This window comes from Bradysia coprophila, chromosome X (genome assembly GCF_014529535.1).
Source record: "Bradysia coprophila strain Holo2 chromosome X, BU_Bcop_v1, whole genome shotgun sequence".
Taxonomy (NCBI): domain Eukaryota; kingdom Metazoa; phylum Arthropoda; class Insecta; order Diptera; family Sciaridae; genus Bradysia; species Bradysia coprophila.
The window spans coordinates 9,495,071-9,514,860 of record NC_050737.1 but is presented as its reverse complement, the minus strand read 5'-3'; the positions used below and the strand labels follow the sequence as shown (position 1 = coordinate 9,514,860).

The following is a 19,790-nucleotide window of genomic DNA, read 5'->3' as shown; positions in this document are numbered from 1 at the left end:
ATGGTTCAAAAATTCCTTATTTTATTTTAGATCTCACCCAATTTTTTCCGACTAAGTCGGTATAGTTGTTACATACATATATATATGTATTGTTAGCCCCTGTTGACTAAAAAGCTTGCAAAACCAAGCTAGGTACGCTAACGTAGTCGTTACTACAACTTAAATTTTTGGAATAAGCTAAAAAAAACTCACAATAGCTGTTGAAAGTGATATAGTTATTCGTATGAGTCTTGGGCGACTGATTTTAGGCTGTATTACGAGCATCGATATAATATAGGGTAGATAAGTAATGTCAAATGCGGAAAGACCACATGGCTGTATGTGTAACGTAACTTACGTTTTGAGAAAGTTTGCGAAATAATGTCATACAAATATTTGAAAATAATTGAAACTCTGCATTTCTCAATTTCCTTTTTCTCTTCGTTTCGTGTTGTGATTCGCATTTTTTGCACTTGTATGTGTGCTATATTTCCGAAATTTCGTTCTTCGTGTCTCATTATATACATAACAGTATATTTATTATATCGATGATTACGAGTTGTGTGAAAGTGCCCTAGAAAAATCGTCGAATTATGTACGTATACAACTTTACATGCAAAGTACGGAATATCCTCCTAAATAAACCCTGATTTTCGTTGAAGAGATTTCCTTCCAAATCAGTTTTAGATGGTATTATTCACATCAAACGCTAGATCTTATGTGAATAATGAACAGAACCCGTAAATAAACCCACTTTTTCTGGCCTATTTTACACGAGCACGAAATTGTTTAATTGTCGACATCGAGTCAGCAACTGTGTCAACAATTCGTGCAATATTATTCGATTCGATTAAATATAAAACTTGACTTTATAAAAAAAATCGAAAAATTTTACGGTCTTCATCGATAAAAAATATAAAAACGTCATTAAACAACAATTCTTTTTCGTCGCTTTCAGAATAATCTTGAAAATGTATGGAAAAAATCGTTTTCTTCGCAGTCGACCATGGGGAAGGATCTAGTTGAAGACTAAGTAAAGTGGTTTCGATCTATATTTACAGAACTCACATCTGAAGTCATTTTGTTGGTACATTTTCAAAAAACTTTTTCTTCGTTGAGGACAGCCGTGCAAAACAGATACACAAATAACCACCACAATGCTGTTAAAAATTTCGTTAAGAATTGCTCTAGTTGTTATAGGTGGTGAATGCTTTAACGTCTATTTTCGGCGCATTATTATTTGTATTTTCATATTTAATCGAATCGAATAATATTGCACGAATTGTTGACACAGTTGCTGACTCGATGTCGACAATAAACAATTTCGTGCTCGTGTAAAACAGGCTAGAAAAAGTGGTTTCATTAACGGGTTCTGTTCATTATTCACATAAGACCTAGCGTTTGATGTGAACAATACCATCTAAAACTGATTTGGAAGGAAATCTCTTCAACGAAAACCACGGTTTATTTAGGAGGACTGATGAGGATATTCCGTACTTTGCATGTAAAGTTGTATACGTACTTAATTCGACGATTTTTCTAGGGCGCTTTCACACAACTCGTAATACAGCCTAAAATCCGTCGTCCAAGACTCATACAACAGCTTTGGTGAGTTTTTTTTAGCTTATTCCAAAAATTTAAGCTATAGTAACGACTACGTTAGCTTGGTTTTGCAAGCTTTTTAGTCAACAGGGGCTAACAATACATATATATATGTAACAACTACTATACCGACTTAGTCGGAAAAAATTGGGTGAGATCTAAAATAAAATAAGGAATTTTTGAACAATCCCAGAAAGAGATCCGGGGCTCCGCGTGTGTTAATTTTGTTGTCATCGTATGTGTAATGAACTGAACTAATAAAAACCTGAGCTGTTCGAATTTATTTATTCAGATAAGAAACGGATACTTTCCGATTAAGTTCATTCATCATGCGTGTGATTATACTTGTTCTACTTGTAGGAAATATTCTTGCCGAGGGTAATTTGCAATTCATAAATTTTGGGTGACAATTCTAAATGTCTTGAAAATGCTCATATTCATGTCGCACTTTAATTAGTTACTCAAGGCACGGGATGTGTATCTCGATCGTTTCGATGCAACATAATTACTTGTCGAAATAACTGTATTGCCGCTGGAGCTACTGGTGGAATTTGTCAAACTGAACGGAATGGAGATGTGAGATGTATGTGCTCATACAATCCGATAGATCCAATTTGTGACGTAGACACCTGTCGAAATAACTGTATTGCCGGTGGAGCTACTGGTGGAATTTGTCAAACTGAACGGAATGGAGATGTGAGATGTATGTGCTCATATAATCCGATAGATCCAACTTGTGACGTAGATACCTGTCGAAATAACTGTATTGCCGGTGGAGCTACTGGTGGAATTTGTCAAACTGAACGGAATGGAGAGGTGAAATGTATGTGCTCATACAATCCGATATGATTGAGCTTCTAGTGGATTCTGTCGAGTTGAACGAAGTGTAGAGTTGAAATTTGAAAGTTGAAATTTAATTTGTTCTTATAAGATATAAATAAATACGTCAAAAGAAGCCGTTTTGTTTAATAAAGACTTTTAATCAATTTTGAAAATCCTTGTATATCTGTGTAGCATTTCTAAAGTAAGCTCGGAATGCGTCTCTGTTGGTATTAACTTAAGCCATCGGACGTTATTATACCGAAGTAAAATCCTACAGCCAATATAGTTCTGGAATCTGTTTTGAAAGTGATGTGTCACTCGAGAGGCGACATGGTGGCGCTGATACTAATCGGAACTCAAAAATTACATGAGCTCCGAGACCAAAGCTTTCTATTCCACGTCTATTAGACTTTGAAACTCTCAAGTCAAATACTCATCCCCTCGGCTTCTTCTACAGCAAGATCAGTTCGCATAAAATGGCTGCTAAGACAACTGTTTCATAAAATAGCTACATTCCATTAATTAATTTCGTCAAAATAACAAATGTCACTTATGGTACTTGGAGACCTTCCAACGCATGAGTGGTACTCTTAATAAAGTACTGAAGGTGGACAGTGTATCGAACAAATTTTCACACACAAAAAATGGAAAAAAAAATATTGGAAAAATTTGTTATACAAAATAGTACTCTATTTTTGACAGCTGTCATTAACATCATTTTTGCTTGAGTTGCGTTGATCCTTCCAATTTTCTAAAATTCAAATTTTCGAACGCAAAATTCAAATTTGACAATTGAACAACCTGCTTATATGCATCAGCCGACACTTCGTTTCTGCAAGAACTCTTTTGAAAACCTTTTTTGATCACACACACATACACATGCTCTTGCTAGTAGATTTGACAATTCTTATGTCTCTTATCTCTTTCCCTTCATTGGAATGAAGTAAAAACATTTTTGTTAAAATTTCTATAAAAATTCCTTGGTACCGTCTTAGACATTCGGAATACGGGAGAAGGGAATAGCGCGCTTATCGAGAACATAATCGATCAACCGATCCACACGTAAATATTGGATAAAACGTAAGTGTGAAAATGATGTTTTCGGGATCATGTTTTTCTATTATTTGTGTTGTCTTAAATCCTCCGAACGGTCTTTTAATTGTTATGTAAGTTGCATGAATGTTTTCGGCATTTTGGCCAGATTCACCATGGTTATGGACTATCAAAGAGATTGGGGGGACAGCTGAAAGTCCAATTAGAGTTATACTAATTGAAATGGTATGACAACATAACCTCCTATTTTGTGTATACTTTCAGGATGTCAACCGGTAGTACTGGCTCCATATTTCCAAAATGGCAATTAGCTGTATTGCTAGGTGCTCCAATCGCTATTGGAATCGGATATTTGTATTATCGAAGACAAACCGAATGTCTAGAAGACGAACCCGGCAACAAAACGAAAAAGTCAATCGGCAATCTGAAAGGACAGACCATTTCGTTGGATGGAGACGATAAGCTAACACAAGAACAACCGGAAAATGTTGCAAAGAAAGCGATCGAACTGAGTCCACTGGAAGTGGCCACAGCACACAAAAACGAAGGAAATGTTTGCTTCAAAAAGGGAAAATACGACGAAGCAATTGAATGGTACGACAAAGCAATTGAGGTATGCCCTTCAACCAGTGCCGTCGACCTATCAACATTCTACCAAAATCGGGCAGCTGCCTACGAACAATTGAAAAAATGGACGTCCGTGCGAGATGACTGTTCCAAGGCATTGGAGTTGAACTCGAAATATGTGAAAGCGTTGCACAGACGTGCTCGGGCATATGAACATTTGAACGATTTTTCGTCGAGTTTGGAAGATGTAACTGCGACATGCATTCTGGAAAGCTTCCAAAACAACAGCACATTGGCCTTTGCTGATCGCATTCTAAAACAAATGGGTGAGTTGAGTTGTTGTGGACGATAAAAAGTGATTTTCACAAATTCTCAATTCGATGAGAAGGCTGAACTGATTGCATGAGTCGTTAAAAGCCAACATCTGTGTGAGCTAATCAAAATTCGTGTTTTTTAGGTCGAAATGATGCCCGCAAGGCAATGGAAACCAGACAGCCAACCGTACCATCGGCAAACTTCATTAAAACATATTTTGCTTCATTCACCAACGATCCCATAAGGAAGGTAATTGTGGCCAGTACCGATCCGAAAGGTTTCGTAAAGGCGAAAATGGCGCTCGACTCACAGAAATATGACGAGATAGTACCGGCGTGCACCGAAGAAATTGAGTCCAGTGAATCAGAGTCTGAGTACAAAATGGAAGCGACGTTACTACGAGGAACATTCTACTTACTAACGGGATTAGTAGCCGAGGCCTTAGCTGATTTCGATACGCTGATCAAAAACGACGATATCAATGTTGCGTTGAGGGTGAATGCGTTGATTAAGAAAGCTTCGTTGAATGTACAAAGCGATAACGCCGAAAAGGGTTTTGAGTATTTTAGTGAAGCGGAAAAATTGGACTCAAAGAATGCAGACATCTATCATCAACGCGGACAGGTGTACATCCTACTCGAACGGTTAGAAGATGCGGCTAAAGAATTTGCGATGGCAGTAAAATTAGCCCCCGAACAGGGAATGACATACATTCAGAAATGCTATGCCGAATACAGACTCGCCTTTGTGACCCAAAATCAAGTAGCCTTATTCACGGTGATGAATGACTTCAACAATGCTATTACCAAATTTCCCGACTGCGTTGAGAGCTACAGTGTTATGGCCCAAGTACTTACCGAACAGCAACAATTCGATCAGGCCGATTCCTTCTTCGACAAAGCGATTAAAATAGCTCCGAACATGGCTTCACTGTACGTGCACAGAGGAATCATGCAATTGCAATGGAATGGTGACGTACACAAAGCTGTCGATTACATGCATACTGCCATAAAGGTCGATGAGAAATGCGAACTGGCCTTCGAAACACTGGGCACAATTGAAGTTCAGCGAGGCAATTTGGAGAGGGCCGTTGAACTGTTCGAGAAAGCGTTGAAACTAGCAAAGTCAGAACCCGAAATGGTGCACCTGTATGCACTGCGTAATGCTGCTGTGGCGCAAATAAATGTGGCTAAAAAGTTAGGAATTGATATGTCCAGTTTGTCGGCCTTGGCCAGTGGAATGCAATAAATAGTTTCGTCTGAGAGATCGGTTGATTTGAGTTTTAGTGCGTAAGCTTCGACTTTTCCTTTTTGTGACATTTTTTTTGCTTTGGTTGGAATCAATCTCGTTATGTTATGTTAAATCAACGAACTAAACACCGCATATGTTGTGAATTTGACATTCGCTCTTCTAGTTTCCCAATGATTCGGAATTGGCTATAGTCAAAATTAAAACCATTTGTTATTTGACGCTGGAGTTTTATTTTCCCCGGAATTCGCTTACTGATCGTTAGTGCTCAAGATAAGAGGTCGCAAGCGGAAATGTGTGTTTGTTTTGCAAAGCCTTTCGTTGCATGTCTTAATATTATCCCGTTGCTCACTCAATGACTCAACGTAGTAAGAATGCAGGTTAATCGTCTATAAGACATCCCACCAGTATGATAATTTTAATCGAAACAAGTAATGCGCCACCGACTACTTCATTAGTTTTAACAAATATTTCGCTTGAAAAGACCACATTAACAGGTAGAAGGTATCTTCCGCTAAATGCCCTGTAGTAGTACTTGACATAGCTAGTAACTTTTTCGTGCGTTTATTGACATCGACTTCGCCTTGGCGTTTATCCCAAGTTGTATTAAGAATTGTTCATGTTGGGCTTCGAAAAAATGGGTTTAATTACAAAAAGTATGGTCTTCCTCATAAATCATATAACAGTACTAGTCAATAGGAGGGAGAAATAATGGAAATAATGTTTCCTGTGTGAATTTCATTACCTCACGTCTTTGAATCTTAAAAACTCGGCTTCGCCTCGGATCGGTAATTTTCACACAAGAAGTACCATTTCCACCATTTTGTCCCCTGTTATTTCCGATGGGCAAGCTTGTATACCGCGCCGAAGGTTGTGCTGTTTCCACATAAAATTCACGATCACGAGTGAGAATCGACAGGGTGAAACGGTGTCTCTAGCTTCCCTAGGAAAATACTTGAATTGAAAAATTTGGGGTAGGGTAATCTCGCACACCACACAAATTCATGGTGTGCGAGATTCACCTCTAAGTGGTGAATCTCGCACAGTCATGACTTTTCGTTACATGTCGTAAAAGGACGCATACTATGATCGCGTGTGCGAGATTCCCCGACACCAAAAATTTTGTTTTTATTTTCGTTATCGATTACGCATTAAACTTGACTTTTAGTTGTTTTCCTACAATGCTTGTTTGTGGAACTTATTTTGTTTCAAGCTTCCTGTTGATACTCACCACATGAGCTACTTTTTGTCACTGAGTGATAAACGGAAAAACCATCAGTTAGAAAAGCCCTTCATTCGTCACCCAAATAACGTTTGAAAAATGTCATTTTTAGCAACAAGTGGCGAAAAGTAGGACTTTCCATTACCTTTATTGCAAAAAAACGTTGTAGACAACTCGATGATAAATGCTTTTTTTAGCACACGATGTGACAATCTTCGCATATAGTGCCTAATAAAGCATTTATCACTCGGTTGTATAAATAACTAATTCGCAACTCCGATACTTAACATTCATTATGTCACGGTAGGAGTTGTCCAAATTATTTTACTCAATAGCATGAGTTAAGCTTGATTTTACTTGACAATGATGACGGAAATAGCTTCTTGCAGAAGATGTATTATTGTTCATCCCATTTGGTCGCGACTTCATAAACTAAATTGCTCTTATATGGCTCTTAGAATCAAACATCAGATTTTTTGAAAATTGCGCAATACGACGGCTGAGATGGATAAGTGTCACCAGTTCAGCGGACAATTATATGATTTGTTGGTTCTTGTCAAAGAGAAAAGATCGAAAAGATGGTGCAGCAGTGACAATTTTCAATTTTTTATTGATATTTTTGTGTTAAAAGTAATAAATATTCTAAAAACATCACACAATTTAATCGTTTATTTAAGTTTGCTTTCACCAAATCGAATCGGAGCTGCATAACAAACGAGTATATAAACACAATTGTGCCAAAATAATATTGTCAAAACAGGAATACTAATAGAAATCAACATCTTCAAATCTGAAATCGGACGAAGATTTTTCGACACAGAAAAAATCTCGGTTAATTTAAGTGATTTAGATTGAATTGATATAAAATCGGTGAATTGCCGAAAAATGTTTTCAATTTGCATACTGTTACGGTGCATGTAAATTTGCAAAAAAATCTATTCAATGCCAATTAGTAACAAATCAATGCTTACGGAACAATGCACTTTACACAGGTAACATTATATAGCATAGTGGTGTGTATATGTGATGTATATATAGCTATGCGATCAGATGATTTATTTATGTGATTTAAGTGTTGTGTTCGGAGGACTCGCATTATGTTATGAAAAAGCAGCACTGAATTATTAATTTATAATTTAAAGAAAATGAAAGGATGTCCATAATGTTGTCAAGCTGGCTGGAAAAATATCCACACATTGACCTAGTGACAATAAATGAACTTTTCGCAAAGTTCTTCAATTGCATAAATTCAGTCGAGTTTATTTATTGCTGCAGAATGGAATTTTAGTAACTTTTAAAAATAGTGCATTTAGGACATATAGGGTGTTTTATGACATAGGGCAGTTAGGACACAGGGTATTAATGCTTAGGACAAAGTCAAAGCTACTTTAAGAAATGGTTCTAACTCACTAGGCAATACGGGTTTTGTGCACGGATGGTGCTAAATTGCATTAAGACAGGTCTCGAGGTCCTGAGTATGAAACATGCATCTGTTAGTCGCAATGTCGTCTATGGTTACGCTTCACTAAATTGTAATTGGAACGGGACAGGTGCAGAATAAACCAAGGTGTCTAGAATTTAAACATTCAGTCTATAAGGTCTCCATTACATACCGTTATACAATATCGAAGATTTTGTTTGGATGATATTTATCTTCCTTTGATATCGCAGTAACGATAGGTATTGAAACCATTGTTTGAATTCACTGGACCCTAGATACCTGCTGCACCAATAACTTCCGCATTCACATTACTTTCAATTCTTTTTTTTTGTGAAGCGACTGCAGCGGAACCACAGACGTCATTAAGACCAACAGATGTGTTTCGTTTTTCGTACTCAGGGTACCTAGACCTATGCCATCATCCGTGCACATTCCATAAGTTAAAAATTCGTCTGGTCTAGTCACTGCTTACTTATAGATATCTTCAGAAGGAATATGTTTTCCTTCCAGTGGAATATGTAAAAAAATTCGCAGGTTGAAACAATTTGTCTTGTGGTTTCGAGGAAGAATCTTTTTTTTGTTTTGTTCATGTAAGGGACTGTAAAGTAAAATATTTTTCCAACGAAAACTCAATTTGATATGTCAAAATCGTTATCCTCAAACAATGGTTTGTTTCCACTGGTATCCTTGTCGTCCGCTTCGTCGACATAAAGAATAAGAAGAAGGTCAACGAATCAGAATCAAAGAGTGCTAACATTGGAACAGCGCGTCTAATGAATCCTTTTTAAATTATTGAAAGATCTTGAAGCTCATAATTTGTCATTCAATTCAAAATTAACGTTTTTTTGCAGCTATTCTGCTGTTCATCCCCGACAAGATAATTTATAATCATGCCAAATTTAGAACATGAAATCGGATGCTGGGATTCAGTTTTATTAGAAATTTTGTCCGAAGATTCATTTATAAATAATTTACATCAAAGATACAAACGCGATCAAATTTATGTAAGTGGATCGTTCCATTTTTCTCCGACAAATTTACTATTTATTTCGTTTCTCTCATTTCGTTTAGACACAAATTGGTACCTTCTTAGTAGCTGTAAATCCATTTAAGCCTCTCAATTTGTACACTCAGGATCAATTGCAAATCTATGCCAACAAAAATATATTCAAACTTCCACCTCACATGTAAGACTCATCCGAAATTTGTGAACCATTCAGTGTTTGAGTTTCAAAATTTTATTATGAATTTAATCCAGATATGGCATTACGAATTCATCATATCAATGGCTCTTAGATCATAATGAGGATCAATGTATCATATTGTCTGGTGAAAGTAACTCCGGAAAAACTGAATCATGTCGATTGATTGTGCATTTTTTGACGCATGTGTCGGAAGCACGTCGTTCGAAATTGACTGCGAATAATCGTCAGAGGCATTCGTCTGTTAGTTTTTCAGCCAACAAACATGTAGCGAGTGGTGAAGTGAAAGATTCAGAGAAAATTGTTAAGCAACGTTCTTTCGATATCGATAAATCGATTCTGAAGGTGAGTCTTGTTCACTGATCAATGTTCAGTGGATGGGGTGCTGGACACAGAAGAAAACGTTTTTATTTTATTTTCAGAAATGTTCGCATGACAAGACTGTCGAATTTGATTTTTCTCATCATAAGAGCGCTGACACACTTCCATTAAACGTAAACAAGTGCCACAAACATTCAACATCATTTGACCTTTGTAAGTCAACGACCAGTAAACCACAATGCTCGAAACACAACAGCATCGAATTTATTCGATCAAAATCACCGCAACCGCGTATCGTAATCGATTCCTGTCTCAAAAAGTCAATGTGCGACCTATCAAATGTTCATAATCAAAATCGACACGAAAGCCACTTGTTGGGTTGCAGCAAATCGACGCTACGTGACTGTGATACCGGTGTTACATCACCGAATAAATTACGAACAAATTGCAAGCGATGTGGCCATTCCAATTGTGGGAAATTAGCGAATCAAGAATGTGACGGTTTATCATGCAGTAATAGCAAATGGAATCACAGTTCGCCCGTACGGAAAATGGTTCCGGACACCAATTCTATCGAACGGCTCACTCGGTCCCGATCGTTATCCGTGCAAGCCAAGAAAAGCCGAAAATATGCAACCAACGTGAATCGATTTTCCAGTGCTGTTTCCTCGTCATCGTTGGATACAGTTGGAAGCAGTAGCACGCAATTGAGGATTCGTGATCGTATTGAACAGGCCGATGTATTTCTTGAGGCACTTGGAAATGCTTCAACGTCAAAGAATTTCAACTCCAGTCGATATGTAAGTCGAATTTACTTACTTCTACGTCGTAATGAAATTTGTTCGTATCATCTCCATTGTAGATGATTGATACGAAAGCTTTAAAATTCCACGAAATGCTTTCATGAATCGTACAGTTCATTTACCGCTAAAATTATTTCCATTTTCAGGGTCAGTTCTTCAACATTGAATTCGATTTTAAGGGCGACCCGATCGGAGGACGTATTTTCCACTGTAAGTGTCCATTTTTCTTGTAGATTTCTTTAAATTGCCATGAACAAAAAATTAATTAAAATGAACCTTGATCAATCCTCGCTGCAAAAGATTCATTAGAAAAGGTAAAAGAAACTCATTTTCGGATCTCAAACAAATTGTTCGTGGAATTTGATGGAATGAAAAGCTAATTCCATGTCACTTTTATCGTTACAGACACGTGTTACCAGCAAGTATCCTAGTGAACGCAATTTTCATATATTTTACCAATTAATATCTGGGGCTGATATCCAGTTTTTAAGTAAGTAGACGCTGATGATGATTGGCTTTATTGTAAAAGAAAGTAAAAAATTTAATTAGAAAAATGAGGAGAACTTCGTGACCAAATTTTTAGTAACAGTTTACTCCTGAAGCCTAGATGCTTTAAGAACAAGTGAATTTGACATCGAAGTTTCAGATTTTCCACTTAGTAGTCTTGAGGCTTTTCGATGTCACCCTGATTAGCCGGTGAAGACGGTCTAATTGTACAAAAAAAAGTCCAAGAAAAGTCAAAGGTTGGAAGCAAGGGCCCCTCTGAAACCAAACTTCACCATTTTATTATTGCCTGAAAAGACCACTTCTTTCGCCACTCATCTTAAAGTTGATGCCGAAAGCAAATAAATGAATTGAGTTAGTACAGTGCACCAGCTTGATAATTAAAGTAGACAACACAGGCTTTGTGCACAAATGTCCTAATGTCGTTGTCCTAAGTACGAAACCCACATCCGTTGGTCTCAATGATGTCTGTGGTTCCACTGTAGCCGCTTCACAAATAATGTAAAAAAATAATCGAAACGGGATAGTCATTGGTGGAGCAAGTGTCTAGGATGCAGTGACTTCACTCAACCCCAATCCATATGTTTTCAGTTTTATTTTTGTTGTAAAGACACTATTGGAACCACCAGATGTGTGTTTTCGTAGTCAGGGTACGCACTACGCCACCATTTGAGCACATTCAAAAAGTGTCAAATTGCTGCCTGGTGTAATGATTTAAGTGACAATATGCGATCTCAAATATCCCTCGAGCATTGGTCTCCTCTCCAGATAATGTCCCGTCCATGATTTAATTTATTTTTCTAAAAAAATCTTTTGTTTTCCAGAATCGCTGAAACTTCATAGGAATATTGACAAATATGAGCTTTTAAATCATGCAAACGCAACAGATGATGATAAAAATAACTTTAGTTACACTAAGGTACTTACAGTTCATTGCCAAATTATTGTTTGTTCGAAATGCCAATTTTTTTTCGTTTCACTTTCCAGAAATCACTCGATGTACTAGGCCTTAATCAAGACGAAATTCTTTCAATTTTTAAGATAATCGCTGTTGTTATTAAGTTAGGCAATCTTGTGTTTGTGCCAACTACAAACATAGACGGAACGGAGGGATGCAACATATCCAACGAATATGGTATGCGATCGAGAAAAAAAAACAAAAAAAGAATCCAACTGACTGATTTAAAATTTCTTCCGCAGAACTAATGGAAACAGCTCAATTATTAAGTTTAGATGCTCAAATACTACTCAATTGCCTTACCCGAGCTGACAATGGATGGAATTCAGTCGAAAATGGATCGGATGCAGATTTCACAAACGCCAATCGAACAAGGAATTCTTTGTGCCGTATAATGTACAGTCGACTGTTCACATGGGTGGTAAATCGTATAAACGATTTGCTGAAGTCGAAGTCGATGTTGCGTGGGAAAAATTTTGGAGTGCTGGACTTTTACGGTTTCGAAAATTTCGAATTCAATTCATTCGAGCAATTGATAATCAATTATTGTGATGAGCGTAAGTGTTTCGAGTTCGACGCTTTGCGTTTTTGTGCTAGAAACTAATTCAGTTCTTCTATTCTTGCAGGTGTTCATCAGGTAAATGGATAAGCTCAATTTCCATCAATTTTCGTTTTACATTTGTTCCCTTGCGTTCCTTTCAGCATTGTATACGAAGCACATTGAAATATCAACAGGAACTGTATCTGAGAGAAGGTTTAGAGTGGACCAAAGTGGACTTTTTCGATAACGAAATTATTTGCGACCTAATCGACAAGTCAAGCTACGGAATTTTGAATCTAATGGATGAACCGCATATGGCTTACGACGATGCGTTACTCGTTCGAATGCAACAGTGCTGTGCTGGACATCCGAACTTCCTCAGCTTAGACACCAATGCACCTTATGCAGGATTTCAGTAAGAATTCATTCAATTCTGACGCGGCCATTCGAAGATTATTTCAATTCTTCCTCAGAATTCGTCATTTCGCTGGATCTGTACAATACTCAATCAATGGATTTCTTGAGAAAAACTCGGAATTCCTTCCGAGAAATGTTAGCTCGTGTCTATACCAAAGTAAATTACCTGTAGTACAAAGCCTTTTTCCGGAAGGTAAGATTTTACGCTCATTTTAACCACCTTAACTCACTTATCGGCACATCTCACTTCAATACAGGCAATCCGAAACGGCTATCTCGTAAACCCACCAGTATCGGATCATCGCTTCGTACACAATTGCAAACACTCCTCTCAATGGTGGAAACGCGTAAGACCAATTATGTGTTCTGCATCAAGCCGAATGAGCACAGGCAAAACAATGTACTCGAGATGGCATTGGTGCAACATCAAGTTCGGTATATGAGCTTAATGCCATTGGTGGCACTGTGGCGTTCGGGCCATTGTTATCACATAAATCATCACAAATTTTTGTCACGGTACAAAATGCTGAACCCGGACACCTGGCCCCATTTTCGTGGCGACAATGTGGTTGAGGGCATTGCCATTCTTATACGTAAACTGCCACTACCGCACGCAGAATTCACCATTGGAACGAGAAAAGTATTTATCCGGAGTCCAAGAACGGTAAGGCCAATCCTTTGTCATTCAGCGATTTGTATTTTAAAAGCGGATGCTGTACGATCAGGTGTACGAGCTGGAAGAATTTCGACGATCGCGCCTTGATAGCTTGGCATGTCTTATTCAGACTAAATTTCGCAGCTACTCGAAACGAAAAGAGTTCCTCAGTCTGCGCAACAGTCAGATCATAATATCAAGTGCCTGGAGGACGTGGCGAGTAAGTTTTTGTTTTTTTGCTTTATTGATTTCTTTATTGAGCATGTACTGTGCATGACTGTAAACTAATCCGAAACATAGGAATGTCGTTTCGGTGTACCGTTTTCTGGACGTAGACATCTTTGGTGTTTATACAAAGTGGTGAGAAATTGTCATTTATTCTCGCATTTTCTGACGCTCTCATAATGCCGTTCCCACATCCTCAATAACTCAATTGGAATTGATTTTAGGCTCGAGAAGAATACCGACAGCAGAAATACCGCAAGCAAGTGCAATGGGCCATCTGTGTTATACAAAGACAATATCTACAGTGGAAGGTAAACTGCCCATAGATTACGTTTTAGCTCAACCCGACTGATCTGCAACAACAATTAATTATTTATTCCCAGCGACGGCATTTTCTCCTTACACTTTTGTTACATTTGCCTCCGGATAGTTTGAGTCCGTTAAGTTCGGAATGGACAGCTGCACCACCTTTTCTAGCAGAAACATCATTACTTTTACGGAACATTTATCATCGCTGGAGAGTAAGTTTTCCATTCGTTAGGTATCATAAGCGTTCCACTCATTTCCCAGCATTTTCTGATAATTTTCCAGTGCTACAAATACCGCCTTACATTCGATCAGACAGCACGAAACAGAATGAGAGAAAAGGTGACTGCAAGTATCATATTTAAAGATAGAAAATCGTCATATCCAAGAAGGTGAGAAATGGCTCCTTGTATTACTGGCGAATAGCGTTCACTAACACGGTTCCCATTTCTGTCTTTTCCTTTCAGTGTTGCTCATCCGTTTTTAGGTGACTACGTTAGATTACGTCACAACAGTCAATGGAGGAAATTGTCCATCGACAGCAGTGACCAGTATGTGGTCTTCGCCGATATTATCAATAAAATTGCACGTTCCAGTGGAAAGGTTAGACCAATGGAACGTTGAAAAGTGAAACAGATTTTACTCACAATTCCGTTTGCAGTTTGTTCCTATTCTGTTAGTGCTATCAACTAGTTCAATGTTACTGTTGGACCAACGGACATTGCAGATAAAGTACCGTGTTCCGGCTACCGAAATTTATCGATTGTCTCTGAGTCCCTATCTGGACAACATTGCAGTATTTCATGTGAAAGCGGTAAGTCTGTTTTTCGGATTAAGTCTGGGTATCGGTACAAGTAGATGTGGCGGCCAAATGATTAAGTTCGATACTGAAACGTTTCTCAGCTTGTTCTGCCAAACTAATTGTCGTTGGCTTTCAAAAGTAGAATCGTTTGCTTTCCATTTCATTAGTAGAAAATCAAATCCTCGCTAGATTCGTTTCAATATGCCTGCTTTTACCATTGTTACAGGATTGCAATAATCAACAGGTTTGCACCGAAACAGGATGCTTATTTCAGGTAAATAATCTTAGCGTCTGTGGGTTATTAGACTAGACTTCCGTTCGTTATAAACTAGCAATTATAATCTACGCTCAGCATGATTTTCCCAAGTTACAACCGATGGGGAAATTTTGACCTTGACCGAAGTAATTTAAATTTCTTAATTTACAATCAGAGAGGAAACGCAACTCTGACGGCTGAAAAATTTTGAAGGAGTGAAGAACTTACATAGATCTTTGAGACAAAAGTTCCATTACCAACTGATGCAAATGAACGCTCTCTCAAATAATAGTAGATTTCATTGGAAGTTGTGAAAGTAATTGATTACATAAGCATGAGTTAAACTCACAAGTGTGTTTTTTGAGCTTCAGTGACTGTCTGTTCGAGTCTGTAGATCCGAGTCGAGGGTGAGGTGTACAACTACACTTGTCGAAAAACAGTTACCGAAGCAAGTTGCTCAAACTTACACGATGCATTTTGCGAGTATCACAAAGATGTTTCTGAATAAATGAATTACGTAGTTACAGTTCCGCCTTTTCCATATGGACACATGGGGCAAGCGATCTAAAAAAAACTGGCGCCCGTAATAAAGACTGAAAAGACTGACATTATGATGGCCCATAGTGGTGAATGTGAAAATTGAATATCACAAAAAAATGTACGTAAAATTAACCGAACGTTCTCTACACGTTATGGATCATTTTCGCAGGGGGCAAACTGCCAAGTAACGGTCAACTTTCGCATGGGCCGAAATTTCTCGGTTAGGAGAATATTGTACAAAAGAAAGTAAAATTCTGTTGAATTCCCATTGAACACAAATTTACCTGCTGAACATTGGAGTGCTAAAAGTCGACATCTATCGTCTAGCAATATCTCCGAACTTTGCTGTTGTGAGATAATATTCCGTACCGTAGTTGTGGTATAGACATAACCTAATTTTTCCGACTTAAAAACTACTACCAAAAAATACGCTGAACAAAAAACTTCACTGATTTACTTAGAATTTTATCAATTTTCAGTCTGAAATTGGTCGTAAAAAGGGCGATTTCGTGTTTCAAACAGGCCACGTAATTGAAATTGTCACAAAGTTATTTTTGGTTATACAAAATGCAACTGCAAAACCTCCCGAAGTTCATATTAGTACTGAGTAAGTAAATTTTTAGCAGGGCCGGACTGGCTGCTTAAAAATGAAAAGCTGCTCAAAACATTAAAAATAAAAAATTTGAAAAGGTGTCTTTGGCTAAAAGCACACCGAGCATTCGGTGGGTTGCCATATGTGGCTAGTCCGAGCCTGATTGTAAGATTGGACACAAACAGAGCAGATTACAAATTACAAAAATTTCTTTCTTTTAATTAAAGATTTGAAGCGAATTTCGGTCAACAAACGGTTGTTTTTACATTTAAATGTTCCGGAATGGTTGGTGATATGTGTCCGACCAAAGTGACTCGAAAAGGGAATCGAATGGAAATCGTAATTTAAATTCATTGTCTATTGCAAGTAAAACGGAGTGTGGTATAACGAATACGTATTTGATGTCAGTTGTCAGTGTAAGTTGTCTGTAAGGCAGACATCGTCATTCTCAAGAGCTTCGCGCGCAATCAGTCAAACAATTTTTCATTATATTGCCATTCGTTATAAAAATAGACGAAAGATACAGAACGGTGGCGCCTTGTGCGGCGTTGTAATTATTTGTTATAAAATCTGAGATGATGTCTAGTAAAATGATGTTTGGTTGAATAGATTTTAGTTTAGTAGCGCAACCATTTTGTCAGAGTGTGTTTTTAATTGTGACGTTATTGGTCGTTTAAGTTTGTTGGAGTTTGTGGGAGAAAGAGACATTGGGGCCATTGGCGTTGTGATACGTTGTAGTCTCTTAATGCCATTCTTAAAAATCTTTAATTTTACTCAACATATCCAGGACTAGATGATAGCCTCTATACAAACAGTATACTGCACGGATAATATGAGCCGAGTCAGAATTATGCTCGATTTATCAGTTGCTTCCCCGTTGGTTCAACATCAAAAGTTATGCATGGAATAAAGCGATTTGATACATCATTTTGAGCTAATACTTGAAGTCTAGTCACTATGGTTTCAGCACCATTCGACTCGACCTCTCCGTAGAGTGGTTGTGTTGTTTGTATTGAGGCCATTTATCAAGGACAACATTACATATAGTTAGAGTGTGCGATGGTTAAAACATCGAAAAGTTGAGGTCCCACGAAAAATTGTTGATTACAAAAATCGATTTTAAAAATTTAAATAAAAAAAAATCGAATATTTGAGTGAACCAAAACTCAAAAGTTTCACTTATTCGATTTTGCGCCAGTTGTAAATGAATTTTACAAAAATTTTCAAATCTAGGGAAGACCCGTAACTTTTTGATTTCTTAACCATCGGACGCTCCTGACATACAGCCATATAAAACCAGTATACTCCAATAGCAAATGTGAAAGCTCCTTCTCTTTCTCTCTGTCTCCATCACTAGACACATTTAATGTTTAAGTGGTTTTTAGATGGATTAAGTGTAAGCATTGAGAAAATCTAAAATGGAAAATGAAAAAAATCAAAATAATATACAGGTTTTACGACATGGTTAACTATTACAATTAATTACAAATCAGATTGCACAATATTTTTTGATTTTAGAAATGTTACTTTAAACAACAAAAAATGCAATAAATTAGACAACGTCCCAGGACCGAGGCCAGGACCAACAAATTTAAATTAAATTAAAGATAAAAAAAACAACAAAACAAACCGAAAATCATTTTAATTTACAAATATGTTAGAGTCATTTAAAACAAAACGGAAAATTAGAAAAAAACAAACAAAACAAATTCACTGCCGACTTCTTAAAGAAATGGAAAGGAAAATTTTAATTTTGCTCATCAATTCGGTTTGGAATAGTTTTCAGTGAATAGAATTATTGTATGATTTGACACCGATTTATTCAAGCTATGATGAAATCGATGTGGACAAACAATTCATATTCGTCATTTAATACTGCAACTGGATCTGTAATTGCCTATTTTCCGAAAGTTGTAATGTTTAACGGTTTGGAAATTGTAGGCTGCGCTTAAGGTACCTTGAACCATTAAAAATCTTGGTTTAACTGTCCTTAGAACCTCCTAAATTTTAATCTATTCGAAAAGTACAGTGAACGACATCTCAAATATCTCACTGTCAAATTTTTCTGAGAATTTTATTGTGTCATTGCAAATTCACAATGACATTCTCTGAAAAAAATGACAGTGAGACATTTGAGATGTCGTTCACTGTAGAAATTTTATCGAAATCGCAGATTATTGACTGAGCCTACCAAACATTACGAAGCTGTGGTGACTAATGGCCAAAGCTCTTTTTTGGGAATCTTAATTCTGAGAATTCCAGAAAAATAATTTCAGAACTTTTTCGAGATTTTTTCGCAACTTTGAGAAATAAACTTTCCAAAAATAGTCCCTGCTTATGGCGCACGCTTTGAACGTTCACCAACAAACATAGCAAGACTTAGTAAAAGAGAAAATCAAAGGTATCGGATTAGAAAGAACAATTTCCCAAAATAGTTTTGCATTCAATTGAGAGAGTATTGTGTATTCGTGTGGTCATTGTACATCGGAAACATCGAGTCAGGCCTAATTCCCGAATTTCTTTTCAAACATTTCGCACTTAGTGAAAATGTACAGCCAACGAAAAAACAACCGACCAAAAACGTCACATTCTCTCACCGGAAATGCTCAAAAATGCATCTACAAACATAACATACTATTTTAGTCAAGACAATGAAACTTAGGACTCGCATACCATCCCAGCTTCGATAGACTTTTTCGCGATACAAAATTGAACTTTGAAAAATGTGAAGGAATGTTGTTTGTCTATGCGTCGATTTTTATTTCAGCTTGAATCTGACACATTTAGCGACTATATTTCTATATTATCTAGCGGTTTCTTATTCAAAATAGTGCAATTGTAGCGGAAACGATATTTAAAATGAATATTTACCTTGTTAAGCATTCGTGTGCGACTAAACGTGCAAAAAAAAATGTTGAATAAACCAAACCAACCAACCAAGTATATATACTATACCTACTTTACTTGACCTACGTGAATGATATTGTTAGAATGTACGAGTATATCAAAATTGTTATGTTATGATACAGAGAATTTTTAAGAAATAAAATCTTTACCTATAATCACCGGTGTTTATTTGTGGATTCTTGAGTTAAAAAATATGTTTTCGTGAACTCCGATCTTCATGTTAAATTATCGGAATTTTTTTACAACCTTTACTGCTTCTATCTCATCACTAAATATCAACGCATAGATCAATGGGCAAAAGTACATGCATCAAAGTTTTATGATCAAACTGTATAAAATATTGAAGTTCAGCACTAAATCAAAAAATTGCATCGTCTGAGGTCCTAAAGAAGTTCAGGCACGTTACAGTTATAAACTCTCTAAATGACCGTCTTTCCGTCTTTCTCTTACTTCTCTCATTTCTCTATATATTCGTTATGGAGAAATGAAGTTGGAGAAATAAGAGATTTAGA

The 19,790-nt window shown here is 37.1% G+C and overlaps 2 protein-coding genes and 1 long non-coding RNA gene across 3 annotated transcripts; all 3 read left to right on the top strand.

Moving 5' to 3' along the window:
* Positions 1–1,811: 1,811 nt before the first annotated feature.
* LOC119081034 lies at positions 1,812–2,431 on the top strand. Its single transcript, XR_005088424.1, has 2 exons — positions 1,812–1,959; positions 2,039–2,431. It is a non-coding gene; the product is annotated as an uncharacterized LOC119081034 (long non-coding RNA).
* Positions 2,432–3,273: 842 nt separating this feature from the next.
* LOC119080532 (mitochondrial import receptor subunit TOM70) lies at positions 3,274–5,807 on the top strand. The gene is made up of 3 exons (XM_037188947.1): positions 3,274–3,483; positions 3,721–4,349; positions 4,481–5,807. Exons 2-3 carry the CDS (start codon positions 3,722–3,724, stop codon positions 5,584–5,586), a joined length of 1,734 nt encoding a protein of 577 aa, XP_037044842.1. The 5' UTR covers positions 3,274–3,483; position 3,721; the 3' UTR covers positions 5,587–5,807.
* Positions 5,808–10,095: 4,288 nt separating this feature from the next.
* On the top strand, positions 10,096–18,059 carry LOC119085702 (unconventional myosin-Ib). Its single transcript, XM_037196151.1, has 21 exons — positions 10,096–10,572; positions 10,722–10,785; positions 10,876–10,889; positions 10,981–11,065; positions 11,904–11,998; positions 12,067–12,214; positions 12,280–12,594; positions 12,664–12,674; positions 12,740–12,993; positions 13,052–13,188; positions 13,253–13,659; positions 13,721–13,870; positions 13,951–14,010; positions 14,100–14,186; positions 14,259–14,396; positions 14,467–14,573; positions 14,649–14,784; positions 14,843–14,995; positions 15,210–15,257; positions 16,259–16,386; positions 16,599–18,059. The coding sequence occupies exons 1-21, from the start codon at positions 10,096–10,098 to the stop codon at positions 16,717–16,719; spliced, it is 3,135 nt and encodes a 1,044-aa protein (XP_037052046.1). The 3' UTR covers positions 16,720–18,059.
* Positions 18,060–19,790: the final 1,731 nt, after the last annotated feature.